Source organism: Atta colombica, unplaced genomic scaffold (assembly GCF_001594045.1).
Source record: "Atta colombica isolate Treedump-2 unplaced genomic scaffold, Acol1.0 scaffold41, whole genome shotgun sequence".
In the NCBI taxonomy this organism is placed as follows: domain Eukaryota; kingdom Metazoa; phylum Arthropoda; class Insecta; order Hymenoptera; family Formicidae; genus Atta; species Atta colombica.
In genome coordinates this window covers 1,698,468-1,715,327 of record NW_017259520.1, presented here as the reverse complement: position 1 = coordinate 1,715,327, position 16,860 = coordinate 1,698,468, and the positions used below count along the sequence as shown (strand labels likewise).

The following is a 16,860-nucleotide window of genomic DNA, read 5'->3' as shown; positions in this document are numbered from 1 at the left end:
TGTGTTATTTAAATGAATTTGTCTCAGAAATACTGCGCCTATTACTTTCGGACTTTCAATTTAAAATATTAATAATCCCTCCAAACTTAAATCATTTTAAAATCTGTAAAAAACTTATTGCGAAAAATATTTTCTCGGCCAGGGATCGAACAAAGTTATTTATTTTAATCTCTTATGCTGACAGTAGTAGATAATCTAGCTTATACTGACATAATATTAAAGTAACATGATATTAAAAGATCGCTAAAGCAACTGATTTTCTGATGGTTTTTCAGTCTTCATATTACATATATAATGTATATCTAAAAATAGTTTTAATAATCATCTCGGTACTAACAGTTTCCGTAAATCCAGAATCAGCGCTTTTTACTTGAAAATACCATGATCCCGTCTGTATGAAAAAGGTCGCACTTATCATCGCGTACCTTCGTTTGCACGAAACGGCACGTTGTGTTCACGTCTCTCCCGAAGGATATTTCCTGTCCATCCGTAAAAACGGAGAATTCCGGACGCGCGCGACAACTCCCTTTTTCAGCGTGGACATAGAGATTTTTGCCGCTGGATAAAGGACAATGGCTGGTGGATAAAAAGAATTATAGAACGGCTAGTACGGGCGCTGAATCCGTCAGATTTGTCGATTCGGTCGACCAAACTATTACAAAATCGAAAATAACGAATGTGTTTGTTCGCAATGCGTCATTCTTTCGGCCTTCGTTTATTCTTCAAAAGAACCGCAATAAACCGTTGCATGTTCAGGATATATAATTAAAAAAAAATATAACGAAAATTATAACAGAAAAATTAAAAAAAAGAATAAGATGTATAAAAAAAAAGATACGGTTAAGTTGACGATGTATTTATAAATTTCTTAATTTTAATGAATTTTTTCGTGCTATATGTAAAATTAAAAATACCTTTGTGAATAATTTTCCAAATGAAAATTCCGTTAGGATAAAAAACCGCTTGAAATTAAACTCTCTCGCAACTGCAGTTACGCCGCTGTTTTTCATTCGCATTTCTCCATCATGACGCGCGGCATTTTTACGTGTTTTCACTGACGTGAATTCCGCGTGCATGGAAACGCCCTGCACCATGGCTTTTCAGCCGGATTGCAGCGTCAAAGCTGCGCCGAGATTTGCCAGCTCGTAGAACAAAAGGCTACAAAGCCTTTGCAAATGACATGATCCGTGAGCTTTTTCGCGTCTCGCATCCGCGACATATACGAGCATCCGCGCGTTTACAGGCTAGTCTGAAAATTACTATTCCGAAAAATCTCACATTTTCATTTGTATTCATTTGTATTCTTCCGTTTTATTCTTTTGTTAAATATCCTGATTTTTATTAAACAAATAATTGCGGAGTATTACATAATATAATATGTAATCATTATTTATACAAACAAGTTGATAATCTGCTTAATTAGTTTGTACGATCTAGTTCACGTCACATACAGATACTTTTTTGTAAAGACGTGGTAAACAAGCAATTTTAATAACACTTTATGGAAATCTTAAGATACAGAAAACAATATTAATTAGAGGCTCTGTTTTTAAATAGAATATTTTGCTTGGTTTACATGATTGCAAATTAACATCTGAATTGATAGGAATGACTTGAAGATTAGCTACTGATTGACAGATCGGTCGAGTTACTGATTGTGCGGGTTGACTGATCTTACCAACTATCTTCGCTTTACTGTTTACTAGCTTTCCTCCGTCATGCAGATAAGCTCTTTGTGAATGTACAAATCAATATGGCCAGTAACTATCTCTCTAAATAATAGAGCTGACAAGGGAAAGTTCCTAGTTGTAAAATATCAAGAAATTAACATTATCAGTCGAAAATCACGTTTTAAATATATTCTGACTGATCAAATCTTGGATGGATTTATTTATTTAGGCCGAAACATGTTTAGCCATTTTCACTTAGACACAAAGTACTTCAAGAATGTATTTTGAAAAAAATGTTTCGAATAAAAGTTGTACGGTTTAAAGATGAGTTATTTATAATAAGATTGATTTTTTTTTTATTGGGCCTAAAGTGAGCTATGGACTCAAAATCTAAGTAACTCATTATGGTTTTTTTCAAACCTTACAACTTTTATTTGAAACATTTTTTTTTTTCAAAAAAATTTTGTTTCTGCTTCAAGTTGGGTACAGAATTTATAGGATTCCAAGATTGGCCATCCAGAACATCCATTTCAAGTGTGATTTTTTGACTGGCATAATGTTTTTTAGCGTTAATAATAGCGTTAAATAATGTTACTTTTGCAATTTGGAACGTTCTCTTGCGAAGTAATTTTGTCTTCATTTTTATTTCTAACTCTAAAACAAATATCCAGTTACAACATCGCAATTGATAATTTATCAATTTTTGTTATAGAATATCTCACATCAATCTGGTTTTTGTCGCGCGGGAATGTCACGAATAAAACGTCTTTTGTCACATATGATTATTGGAGATTTTATTTTCGCCCACGCGATTATGAAAGATAATAAACTTCACGAGATAAATGTGCGCGTATATTTTAGGTAACAAATCATGCGAAGTATTTCGTTATTGTCATTTGTGAAAAAAGTTAAATCTTACACAACGTGTTTCATATTTATAACTTTTTAAGAATTTTTTCATATATCTACGTCTTCATAAATAGTAAAAATATTAATTACAAACGAAGTTTTTATTTTTTTAGCGAGTTCTTTCGTGGGGTACATTTACTGGCATAACTGCGCGTGGTCATTTTTATCATGATGGAAATAACGAAATTCCATATGAATGTCAAAGAAATCGTGGACTATCTCATTCGCGATAGGTCGCGATAATACGTAGTATATATGTCGATAAATGTATCGTCGCTATAATTGCCTCGCCAAACATATTAATGTAATGAGAGTCATATAACGGAACGCGCTGTTTATCAAATCCTTAATTATTCGGAGAAAATAGTACAAATTGCGATTTGAAAATGGAATGCGACGAGAAATAGGCATAGCCTTTCGACTTTGGGTTTTTCTTAGAATTATTACCTCATCACAGCAAGGACTTTGCTCTTCTTTGATCGTAAATATAACGCATTTTTTTCAACGTGGACTCGGAATGATAAATATTATTGAGCTAACATGACATCATCTTTCTTTGTCTTCTGTCATAAATTCTTGTACGTTTTATTTTCAATAAAATAATACTATATATAAGCAGCAATGATTTATAATTAGCAATGAGTCATCGATTTTTTGGCAATACTTTTATCAGTATATTACATTCAGTGCTTATTTTATTGACTATATTAGTGATAGCTTTTCCGTAGATATAACCTTGTAACCTTCCGGTCTATGATAACTCGATAAAGTTTAAAGCGTTGTTTTCTCAACACGAATTTCAATGCATTTATCACAAAATCCTCGAGTTCGCATCGTGTAAATTTTAAAATTGAATGAATAGACATGCAGGCTTCATCGAGAATAGAATAATCTCGAAAAGAATCCCGAAGGAAGTCACACAAGTATTAGGTGTACAACTTTGCTTCCGCCGTTTTGCTATAGATGGCTTTAGCGGTAAGTGGTGGTCGAAATAAATAGATCATAGACGTCATACAATAAACTTGGGCATCTGTCAACATAACCCCATAGAAACATTAGTCGATTTGTGTCTGCATCAAAATTATTCTCGATTGAAAATGTCAGTTTACGAGCCAAATTCTCGTCATTTGCGGGAGGTTTTAATTTTTTGCTTCAATATGAAGAAATCTGCGGCTGAGGCTCATCGAATGCTCTCAAATACTTATGGTGAGGCCGCTATTAGTGAAAGAACGTGTCGTGAGTGGTTTCAACGCTTCAAAAACGGTGATTTTGACGTCCAAGGTCATGCTCTGTATTTGGTGGGACCAGCTCGGCGTAGTGTATTATGAACTGTTAAAACCGACTGAAACAATCACAGGCGATTGGTATCGAACGCAATTGATGCGTTTGAGCCGAGCATTGAAAGACAAACGGCCGCAATACAACGAGAGACACGATAAAGTGATTTTGCAGCATGACAATGCTCGACCCCATGTTGCGAAAGTGGTCAAGACATACTTGGAAACGTTGAAATGGGAAGTCCTACCTCACCCGCTGTATTCTCCAGACATTGCTCCCTTTGATTATCACTTGTTTCGATCAATGGCACACTGCCTGGCTGACCAGCACTTCCAGTCTTATGAAGAAGTAAAAAATTGGATCGATTCGTGGATAGCCTCAAAAGATGACCAGTTTTTTCGACGCGGGATTCGTACGCTACCCGAAAGATGGGAGAAAGTAGTAGCCAGCGATGGACAATACTTTGAATCATAAATGTATAACCAGTTTTTTACAATAAAGCCTCGAATTTCGGAAAAAAACGGCGGAAGCAAAGTTGTACACCTAATATGTTCATGTAAAACAAAATAGTTTTCAACGATTGAATTGAGAAAATAATCCATAATCCAAAATGAAGTTTCGAGAAGAATATATCTAAAATTCTAGTTTCATATTTTACGTACAATAAAAAATATTTCTAATAAATAATCCTTTGTACAAAGATTTCTTATTACTCATGGGAATTTGTTTACTTTTCCTAGCTGTATTTTTTCTAATGGCTTTAATAATTACTTTGTATCTTTTATCTTATGTATAACTACATTTAGTAGATATAGAATAGTGAATCGATAAAAAATTAATAATTGTCGTTTCCTTCAAATTAAAATTAAGTCTTTGATTACTACATACAGAAAAATACGTACTTTATGCAAATAATAATTACATATTTTAAAAATTCATATATCTCCAAATTTATCACAAGTTCATTACAAATATTAAATTTATTCAAAGTATATTCAAAATCCTAATAAATTTAATACTTTAATCAAGATCATTAAATTAAAACAAATTGATTTGCTTATTATATAAAATTATTTTTTGATCAATTTGATAATAATTTTCAAAAGAAATAAATTCTTATTTTGATACCTATATATATCTATTAAGAGAGACTTTCACACATTTATAATAAGTATATTTTAAGACTTATTCTTATAAGATTATTATCAAGAATATATTTTTGGTTAAGGATAACTATTAATAGAAAGAAAGTTAATTGAGTGATCACTTTTCTTAATAATAGAATATTTTTCTGTGTGTAATCTCGTTAAACTAATATAGGGTAACTGTCCCAATTGTGCCTGTTCCTATTAATGTGTTTTTGTATTTCGATAAGTCATAAAGAAAACTAGCACGAATAAATAAGAAAAAATATTTTTTCTTGTTAAGTTAAATTATTAATGCATACGATACAGAAGATAATATTTTATTTTTTGAATATTAAAGTATTTTAAATATTTTTTAAAACATATGAGGAATTTATATAAATCTAGTAATACGTACCGCAAGATTTTAAGCTTGTCTCTATTAATGTGCCTTGTATTGGAATTGAGAACGTTGTGTTATAAGTCTACATTGAAATAAATATAATTGAAATAATGATTTATGTAATATATTAACTTAAACAATTAGCTTAAATTTATCACCTGTTTTAGTAACTATAATGTGTCCCCAATTTGTGTGTCTATCCACATTTGACTCATTTTAAATGAGTCAAATGTGGATAGACACACAAATGGGGACACATTAATAAGGCCATCGCCGGAGGACTCATTAATAAAAAGGGATAAAAACATGTTTTTTTATTTTTTTCAAAAACATTATAAAGTATTAATTTTTTAGATTAAAGAAATATTATAAGAAAAAAAAACTGACTTTATACGATAATTTTTGCATTGTAATCTTTTTTTCGAATGAAAACAAAGTCAACAATCAAGTGATTATTATTCTTGCGGCAAAATAAAATAGAAGAAGATCGAGTGTAAGAAGAAATCCTATTACCTTTGTTTTACTAATTTCAAGAAAAATAAGTTGTAAGTTTTACTTTGCAGCACTTGATTTTCAATTTTTTTATTTTCTATTATCTCTTCCCCTAAGAAAATTAAAAAACTTATGGCGATAATGAAATCTGCTTGGATATATTATTTTCAGCCATCAGTTATTTCTATCCAATCTAAACAATTAAAAGTTTTACTAGGCGCAAAAATTAAACTTGATGAGCTGAACGATATTTGCGACGTAACTTTCCCAAAATGATGCAAGAGTATTAAATATTGTAATAACTGTCTCATTATGCCATAATGCATATCATATTATTCATAAAGTTGCATGCAATTCACTTTGAATTTATAGTTTATAATTAATATACATTTATCTTGTAGTTTATAATTTATACATGAATTATACGCAATGACATGATGTTTGTTAATTGCTGAAGTATAAGTTTGGATAATAACGAAAGATACAGAATTTGAAAAAAATTTTTCAACTTTATAAAACTAGTTTATATTTAATCTTTTTCATAATAAATATTAATAAATAATTATAAGGGATATAAAAAAAATTTATTAATTTATTAGCACTACATTTTTGTATTAAAAAATATTTTACGCCGTGGATTGTTTTAAAAAGAATTTTTATTGTGAAACGTAAAAGAGTTTCAAATAGTCAAAACTGTGAAGATAATTCATTCTTTCGTATATGCAATGTTTAAAAAAAATTTCTGCGAAATGTCAATTTGTTCTTACAATTTATTCTTACAATTAGATATTGAAAAACCGATTCTTCAGATGATCTGAATACATAAAAAGCAAATGTATTTATAGAAAGTTCGTTTTCTCTTGTTTCATATTCGTTATCATATTTCGTTATCATATTGAGATCAATAAGAGCGATTTACATGGTTTTGTTTTTGGAATGTAGAAATAGAACAATGATCACGATAATAGACTATAGCGCACAAGCATATTTACCTGAATAATCATAATCGCGAAATCACATTTCATGTCTCGTGTCAGTGTTAGTCGTCGTCCGTCTATAATTAGGCTGCATTGTCACCCGACCTGTTTAGCCTAGCATGCAAGCGGATTTAATTTGACAAGCTGTAATCATCGACATGGTAAATTGCAGTTTAATTACCTGCAGTGCGACACTATTTCAGAACTTTGCAGAAAACTGAATATAAAAACAAACAAAGCATACCTATATAATAAAACAGACAATTTATCTAGGGTTTAAGCACCTCTGTAATTCGCATTAATCTTCAATGCTGCGTAAATGTTTAATGCATTGTGTTTTGTCCGGTAAAATAGATGGGATTAAATTAATTGTATTAGTATCGGAAAGCTCAAGATAATGTCTTTGTTCGACGATAAAAAAATCGTTAATACTGTACAAATCTCTATTAGCTTCCGTGGAAGAAATTTATTACAATGTTGTTTTTATTCCTTAAAATTATGTCTCTCGTATGGAAGCGCTAATTATTTTAAGATAATTACGATGTTTAATATTGCTCGAATGGATAAAACAGGCGCTTCCACAAAACTTATACAAAATAAAAAGAGATTATTATGGCAATTTTATCATATTTTATTTTTATTACTGAATTTATTGTTCGGTCGTTTTTTAATATATTTACGAGGTTGCTCGTTATCGAATATAATGAATATAATATATAAGTTTATAGCGTGGCGATCGACTGAGGCCACATTAACAGTGCGTGTTATCCGTGATCTCACTACCGGAAACTGTCGCGAAGTTGCTTCGATTAATACTCGTTCCTGGCAACAGGAAGCTGATGAGTCGCCGACGAACGGTTTCTAACTTTTTGCTCGAGACTGTAATGCATTTGTAAAACGTGACACGTTTGATAAGTCGTGGTTGCGGAGGTTTAGAAATTCTGCAGCAAATATACATTCAGATGTCTGAACAAAAAGTGCATGTAATACATGAAGTAACAAGAAATAGGATACATAAAATATCCAATAATTGTCATTATACATGAAATAATATAAATTATTGTTTAAGTTAAATATATTATCGCGCGTATTGCGAAATTAAATTTGTAATAATATCCAGCAGATAGGAATGAAATAAGTAGAATAAAAAGAGATGTAAAAGGGAGAAACAAGCAGAAATATAAAATGTGTGAAGAGTTATTGTAGATAGAGAGAGAAAGAGAGAAACATAAGATAACAAGAAAATATTTAAGTACGTTGAGATTAGGGATTAGATTTAAAAAAATAGTGTAAAAGATGGGATGTGTCAGGTTAAGACAAAAAGTGAACCAAGCCCTCTTTTGTAATACACGAAAAGAACATTTTTGTTGAAATATTTAAAAATTCAGCTAAACGAACTTATTGTACAAAATGAATGTCTGAAAATAATTTTGTTGGACTACTAAAATAATTATGTAGAACGCTCAAGCAATAATAATGAGCAGCACTGAAGAAAAATTTGATATTTTAGCAACTAGTTTGAGTTTTATACATAATTATTTTGATAGTTTAATAAAATTATTTTCAGATCTATTTTTGGTTAACTTTTTATATATTTCAATAGAATTGTTTTTTCTCGTAAAGATAATAAAGATTCTTCTTCTTTAATAACAGCAGCCAATAATCTCAAAATCCGTCACGTAATCGAACAAGAAGCAAAAGAAACTCTACAATATAATAATTTAATAAAAACTTTTCGACACGTAGGATCGCCTCTTTGAACCATCGTGTGCGATCGATCTTTATGTTATTAAAGTACCGCCATCGTCCTATGGTGCAGCGCGCAATTCACCGATTTATGCTAGAACTTTCCTTTGCAGGTATCGACAGTATATCTTCGAGTAAACAACGACGGTGTTGGCGGAGATATTGTTCATAGAAGCGACGAGATCTTCGGAAACCAATTAAACCAACTGCTTCTCCGCGAGAGCGTATTTCTGTCTTGCGAATATCGGAGAATTTGTGATCTTCGAGTTCGATTTACGAATCCAGCGAGAATCAAAGCGGTTTCGAAGCGTAATTCTCTGATCGTGAAATACTCGAATTTGACGAGAGAATATAAGATGATGCTGATGCAAGAGCCTGGTTGGAAGCTGGAACGCAAAGGTTCGGGAGCGCAGGTGTTGCGCAAGGATGGATCTCACTTCAAAAGCAGCACTGCACGCGTATGTTTCCGATGTGACGTAGAAATCCGGGAATTCGTGCCAGATGAAGATTATGGCGTGACGGAGAACATGGAAATGGAAACAGCCGCAAGTCCCTTGGCAATGCTGTCCAGTTGCGTAGCAGCGCTTTGCGTCACCATCCTCTTGCCTTGGCTCCTGATCGGAGGTTAAAAAATGCCGCTTTTATCATCGATCACAGCGAGACCTCGTCAATCGAAAGATTTGCATCGGCAATATCATCCCTTTGACTGATCTACGAATGTACTTGGATATTTGTACTTGGTATTCACCTATTCTTATGTCGGTGGTCCCAATAGTTGTTCAAGATATATAGTTAACGATGGATGTGTCTTTGGGTCGAATATTCTCAAGGAATGTTAAGATATTATTGTATGTTATATTATTTATATGGATGTTATAGTATTTATAATCATGAATACTGTAATACTTTCGGGCATTTTTTTTCGGTTGTAAAGGTTCTTCACACTTGAATGTCGACCATTGCATTCGAGAAAAGACATTTAAAATTGCACGAGACTCGCGTAATTAATTATTCGACCGATAAATCGAAGCAAAGAGATAAATAGATTTTATCACTGTGATTATGTATATAATTTTTAATTACATTCGATTGATATGATAATCCAAAAGTTTATTCTTATTAATTTCTGTATATCATAGCGTTGAAAATTCTGTATCAATTTCTGTATATCATAGCATTGAAAATTCTGTGAATTTACGACGAAATAAATTTTTTTTGCAAAAAAATTTGAACGCATCGAAGAGATTTCTGATTTAATATGTGATGAACGAGGTCATTTTTATAACATAACGAGCTGATAAAAATTCAGAACTCATTAAAAAAATATGAAGCATTAAATATTTTTTATTATGACAAAAAAATTTGTTAAAGCAACTAAAAACTTTATTGATTCAGCAAATCTCCAACTGTAATATAATACGAATAGAGAATAGTTTTCTATGTTGAAGTGGTCACTTATACAGCTGAATAAAATTAGCAATTATAGTTAATTATATTTGTTGTAATGGCATAATAAATTTGTTGATACAGCAAAAATAATTTTCTACAAAAATTAATTCAACGTGTAAATTAAAATTTTTAACAAAACATGCTAGCTAAGATGGCGCATACGTTTGCTATTGTAATGAAAAAAACTTGTTGCAATTTTCATTGCAGCAAAAAATTAGTTAGTATTAGACTTGGTATATTAATAATTGCTTACAAACATAATTACAAGGTTGGCAATGTTACTTCATAAAAATAATTCGTTACCGTTCTTTTTCCTAAAAAATAACTCGTTATCATTACACGTTATTGATTTGTAAAAGTAATTTACCGTTACTGTCATTCAAAATGTAACGAGTCATTATTTTTTTTTTGATATTAATAGAATATTATAGCGTATTTTTATTGTGCGTATTTATTGTTAGTGCACATTAAAACTGTTGTAAATGCCAACTCTAATTTAAATGTAAATAAGATATCTGAGATGATATAATACCTAGATAAAGTATATTTTATCAAATAGCATAATAAAATATATTGAGGATTTTGCAGTTTGACTTGTTTTTATATTTTATTAAGCATCTTTACGTTGATTATACAGTGGCTTTAAAATGCACTAAATGCGCATTAATTCTGTCAATGAAAAACGCTATTATATATAGATTTTTGCGGTAATTACAAAAAAGATGTTAGAATTCTATTTTTTAGTAGAGGAACAAAAACTGAAATATACATATATATGTATATATGAATGTACACACACACACACACACACACACACACACACGCACACGCGCGCGCACACACACACACACACACACACACACACAGAGAGAGAGTCATGAAACTAATTATCCAGACACAGATATTGTAAGTTTATTTTTCGGTATAGTATTATCAAACAATATAATTTTTTAAAGAATAATAATATTTAGAAGTTAGAACTCTCTCCAATGATTTACTTTCATCTCTAATATTAGAATTATATTTTCAGATACATGTATATAGACTTAATCAACAAAACTATAAAAATCGTGAAATTAATAAAAAATAATATTGAAGAGAATATAATATTAAATAATATATTGAGTTTTAATAGCATATGGGAATGTTATTTTTGTTTATCCGATCAATTAATTTCGCGATTTTTATAGTCTTGTTGATTAAATCTATTATGTATCTGAAAATATAATTTTGACTAATATTAGAGATGAAAGTAAAGTCACGAGAGTTCTCACTTCTATAATAAATACTATTATACTTTAAAAATTATATTATTTGGTAATACTGTACCTAAAAATAAACTTGCACTATCTGTGTCCGGACAATTAGTTTTGTGACTGTATATATATACATACATGTATATACGCTCTAATTACAATTAAAACTTTTACATAAATAGAAATAACGATAAAATAACGATAAAAGTAATTAGTGAAATCATTACCATTACTTCAAAACTGTAACTGTTTATTATGAATGTTATTCAGAAGAAAATGTAACGTCGTTACTCAAGCGTTACCAAAAAAAGTAACTTGTAACTGATAACGATGTTACAAATAATGCGTTGCATTGCCAACCCTGCATAACTGCTTTGTTGAACTACGAAACTTTTTTAACTATGGATGTTGAACTCACGTAACAATCTATAGCTTTGCTGAATCATCTAATCTATTCTTTCCATGTATAGAATAAGTTGTAATATTTAATGAAAAGACAGGTAATGTTGATGTTTGGATGTTATCCAAAATTTTCAATGTTATAAATAACGAGAATATTTGACTGATTTTTTTTGTAGTTATATAGTTGAGCGAGAGTTACTTGTAAGATATGTATCTCGATATCTTATAATATGATACAAAATTTAACATGATTGTATTTTGCTAAATGTTATGCAATTCCAGTTTTATAAAGGTTTTGTATGTATAATAGAAAGGCGATGAAATAATGAGTAAAAAAAATTTTAGAAATTTTAGAAATTACCCATCGTGGCAGGTGATTGATTTCAACTTACACTTGCTACAGGTGGCACAAGCGATTCACTTCTCTTCCATCTCCCCTCTATTCCAGAAACCGCCGATTACACCGTCTGCTGTTAAGATTTAATGGTCCCATACAGCAGCTGTGCTACTGCAGATTTATCCTAGCCGTTTTATGGACCTCGCTGTATCGTTAGGTTTTAGATTAAGAGCCGAGTAACAGCCGGCTACGAATTCGCAAGATCACGTGGACATGCAGTTGAACTATAAAGCCAGAGAGGGTGTGGTACAATATCCTGCTCAGTACAGAAATCGTCGGTAAATTTGAAACAACTTGATCGCACGGAATATTCCTATCATTTATATTCTGTCGATGTCACGAAGCGACGGCTGAAGAGGCGGCAGCCTCGTATACTGGATAAGTTGTCACTTTTTATAGCACAATTTCTATGTCCGCATATAACATTATTTCTTTTTCTTTTCAATTCTATAATGCCACTTTGTGATGTAAAACACAGTATTGAATATGTGAGAACCTTGAAGTAATAATAGTAATCGGAAAAAGAAAGATTTTAGCACAGTTTTTATAATTAATTTTTTTACGTCATTTACGAGATATATATGTATCTTTCCGATTAGCCAAAAGATACACCTACAGTGTCTGCCAAAAGTTTCCAGTCAATTATTTTATTGCTGTACCACATAAACAATTTTTATAAAGATATAATATATTAATTTTTTATATCTTAAAATATATTTTGATATTTAAAATATAATTTTAAGTTTATTATAACAAGAATTTTATTAATTTACAATAAAATCGAAAACCAGATTTATAAAAATTATTGTAAAAGTATATATTGGCCGAAAACTTTTAAATGATTAAATCTGTAAATCCTAGAGTAAGATAAAAGAATAAGGAATAGTAGAACAAGAAATGGAAAAGGTATTGAGATAAGAATAAGGGGAAAGATTAAAAATTTTTACGAAAGATTTTTACGAATTTCTTTGATTCGCGTGCATTTCACATAACATTAGATTTATATCCTTTATAAATTAATTATATATCAGAGTTATTTTCTCTCACGATATATCCAGCAATCGATTACAGCACAAGCGAAATATTCAACAGTTTATCTGTTATGTATGATATTCCACCGAAATATGCGCTTTATTAAATTTATATTAAGGAAGTCTTGAAAATTGCCAGTAAACTTGTCAATAGCAGCAGTGACGTTATTGGTGAGACAAAGTTATCAAGACTTTGAACTCTTGAAGGATATCATCCTCCAAAGAAAGTCTAATGATGAGCTGTCGTTAAAGAATGCCAACAATAATCGTCTGTAATCAGTCATCGAACATCTGATCATCTATGCACCGTAACATTCATTGTGAACCGACACCGTTATATCATACAGTCATAGCACTCGCACGAATATCCGATTATGATATAACAGTCTGAAGAGCGAGAAATAGCTTCTTTTAAAGATGACGTCAACATGATAATAAAAACCGTCATGCTGATACCGCGGACTTGTAGGGATTTTTGTGCGCGTGATGGTTTATTTTGGAGTAATATTACCGACAAAATCATAATGTCTTGCACAATTTTCGTCATCATTTTGATGTTGTGTTTTAGAAGATATTAAATTAATACTTGAATTTATTGAATTTTGATACTTTGTTCTTTTTCCGTACATCGAGTGAAATGTTGCAAAATTACATTTCAAATGGAAGTTCATTTCCATAATTTTACAGTATCATCTCTACAATATTTTAAATTATAATCTTATTTTATATTATATGTATAATAATTTTATATGTTCATATATGAAATTATTTGAAAATTATTTAAATTTATTTAAATTATTAGTAAAATTGATCCTGATTATTGAATCCTGAATATATAATACCCACGCGTGATGTATTTTTTAATCCGTAACATATCTTTTTGTGACGTTAAAGAATCATGTAAATTCTTAAGACCTACTTCTTGATTATTAGTTTTATTTTTTAAAGAATTTTTCAAGTTTAATTAACTCTTAATCTGTGAAATGTAGCTATTTAAAAGATGCAAATCAAAGATTGATAGAATTTATTGTTTCTTTAGATATAAATATGTATTGAAAATTGTTTGCTTTGAAAACACTGTTTTATATTATTCCTAGACTTATCAGCACTTATATATTCAAGTTATAGTTTAAATAAGACATCGAGTGGTTGAAATTCATTCGATGTACATATCTCTTCCTTTTACCATACATACATATACAATACATAAGACGTACATAAGACGTACATAAGAGATTTAAATTGTTCAGTCTCTCTCTTCTCTTCACAAATCCGTCTATATTTTCCGCGCATATTTCTTTGGCTTCTAGTATACTATTGCCGGTATTGGTTCAAGGACCATCACTACCGTTATGTGAATGTCTTCCGTTTGTCAGTGGCCATAAATTCGTTACGCGTGATCTTGCGTGCTCACACGAGTTTACGTCCGTCGGTCGGTACGACCCTTGGAACGTACCTCGAGTTCTACTTTACGGACCGGAAAGATGGATGAGAGCTTCGCGGGAGGCGAGTTGAAATAAATTTCAACGAGACGAGAGGGACTCGCGGTAAATTTTTTTCGTTTAGCGAAACCGAGAGAACCTCAAAGGAAAAGCCAGTTTCTACTAGCTTATGTGTGCGCGAGAAACTTATTCCTTCTCTCTTTCGCTCGTGTAAAGATATCGGCGAATTCTATTGCTGAAGCGAAGGAGGTTTTGCTTCGAACGAGGCTGGTAATACTAAAGAGACTCTCCCTCCCACCTCTTTAACCTCCAACGGTACTGCACTTCGTGCAATTTCACGGAAGATTGCAACCGCTCGCTGAGATTTTGTATATTTAATCGACAATGCTGTTCGAAAATGCCGGAATAAGAGAGAAACTTGCAGACAGGTACTCTCGTGCGACGAACGCAACGTGATTATAAGCCAGCGAATGTATTTCTGGAAATAATTGTTATATTATTAATTTGATGATACAGAAGTAAAATTTAATTAATTAGAAAACTCAACAATAACACGCGTATCTCTTTATAAAATAATAAATTAGCATTTTTGACATCGTTTATTGCATTAATATATTACTTCATATAATATATTTATCAATCTTTGATTCATTCGAACACAGAATTATCAGTAAAAAACGTACACTTTATTATCCGACTTGTTCGAAGGTTTACTTATGAATAATGTCTAAGAAATTATTATCGTTTGCAATATTAACTTATAAACTATCTATAGATATAATATTTTATTATATATTATATCGTTTGAAATTATCACAACGACTAAATGTGTGTTAAATTTTTCAAGCTTGCGAATAAAAGTTTTCTCGAAACGGATAAAGATATATCGAGAAAAAATTTAGTTTGCGAAATGGTCGTGAGATAAAATACGAAACCACGTTGATTTTATTAAGTAGTCGTAAAAAAGCGGGTTTAATCGATGGATTATTCAACATTACGATACTATACAGCATAGCAAATAACGTCGCCCTTTTTCTCCTCGTTGTAAATGCACAGGTAGAAATTTCGTTCGGCGAGATAGCGCCGGTAAATCAAAGTTTATTCGTCGTGTAAATCGCATACACGCAGTAAAGTGCCATCGTCAAGCGGCGACAATGCTGTTGCAACAAATTGTGTGCGCATACGAGATTTGGGAGTAAACCGTGTATATAAACGCGATTATGCATGGGGCGTCGTAGACCGCGAGAATGTATAATCAACAACGTGCTATTTGTTTATGTTCCTAATAAAACGCAAACAAGATACAGCCATTATTTCCGCGTCAGTTTCCCCTCGTTCATTATAAATCCGCAAATTATTATCTCGAAAATCTGTTGTAAAAACTGCACAAATATATCTTTACTTAATTATTATACCGAAAGGATGATTTTGCTGAAATATCTGAAAATAGTTTTGTTCAAAGTAATTGATGTAATACGCTCAATCAATAATAATGAGCAATACCGCAAAAAGTTTTGATATTCTAGCAATCAGCTTGGACGTCTCATATCATTATTTTCAAATCTATATCTAGTTTTTTAGAGATTTCGATAAAATCGTTCTTTTTATGTAAATCAATATGTATATATATATATATAAATATAATGTATTCGTTGCATCTTATTAATCTTTCAAAATTATTCTAAAATACTTACTTTGATTCGGGATATTATATTAGAAAGGATAATTTTATTGAAAAGATAAGATTCTCGTTAAAACATAATTCTTTAATTTCGCTATAATTGATGCATACAGTGATTTTTATTAGAAACTAAACGGTTAAAAAAGATTGATCCGTATAATTTTTTATTCAAGTTTTTCTTCATCGGCCTGATTTATCCATTTTATTTTAAGACGCACCCTCTTTTCACTTATTTTCCAGAATAAAGCCGTACGCATTAATAGATCTTCGTAGCCGTCAACCTATTTACTACGCGCGAACACACTGCGAGACGTGCACACGCAATTACCTACTTACAGCTCATTAAACTATTTCCCAATCTTCAATCTTGCGTATATGCAATGGTAGTTGAATCAAAGACGAAGACTTATATTATAGATACAAATGTCGAATGGATTGAAGTAGATCGATAATAACGATCGCTCATTTTCAATTGGAAGCGTGTAAAGAGAAATCTCAGCAAAGATTTTAGTAACATATCTTATTGTTAGTAACACATTTTGTGTTACATTTATATTTGTTTAATGTGCAAAAAGTATTTACTAAACATTATCAAGTTTTAAA

The 16,860-nt window shown here is 31.1% G+C and overlaps 2 protein-coding genes across 3 annotated transcripts in view; both read left to right on the top strand.

The window, feature by feature from the left end:
* Positions 1-9,825, top strand: part of LOC108691189 — a 24,038-nt gene extending 14,213 nt beyond the window's left edge. For both annotated transcript variants that reach the window (XM_018198854.1, XM_018198853.1), the window contains exon 2: positions 8,713-9,825. In XM_018198854.1, coding sequence (XP_018054343.1) covers positions 8,956-9,228 — 273 coding nt within the window. In that variant the 5' untranslated portion in view covers positions 8,713-8,955 and the 3' untranslated portion in view covers positions 9,229-9,825. The remainder of the gene's footprint in view (positions 1-8,712) is intronic.
* LOC108691188 (sestrin homolog) overlaps positions 1-16,860 on the top strand; it is a 177,489-nt gene that overhangs the window by 25,367 nt on the left and 135,262 nt on the right. The window lies entirely within an intron of this gene.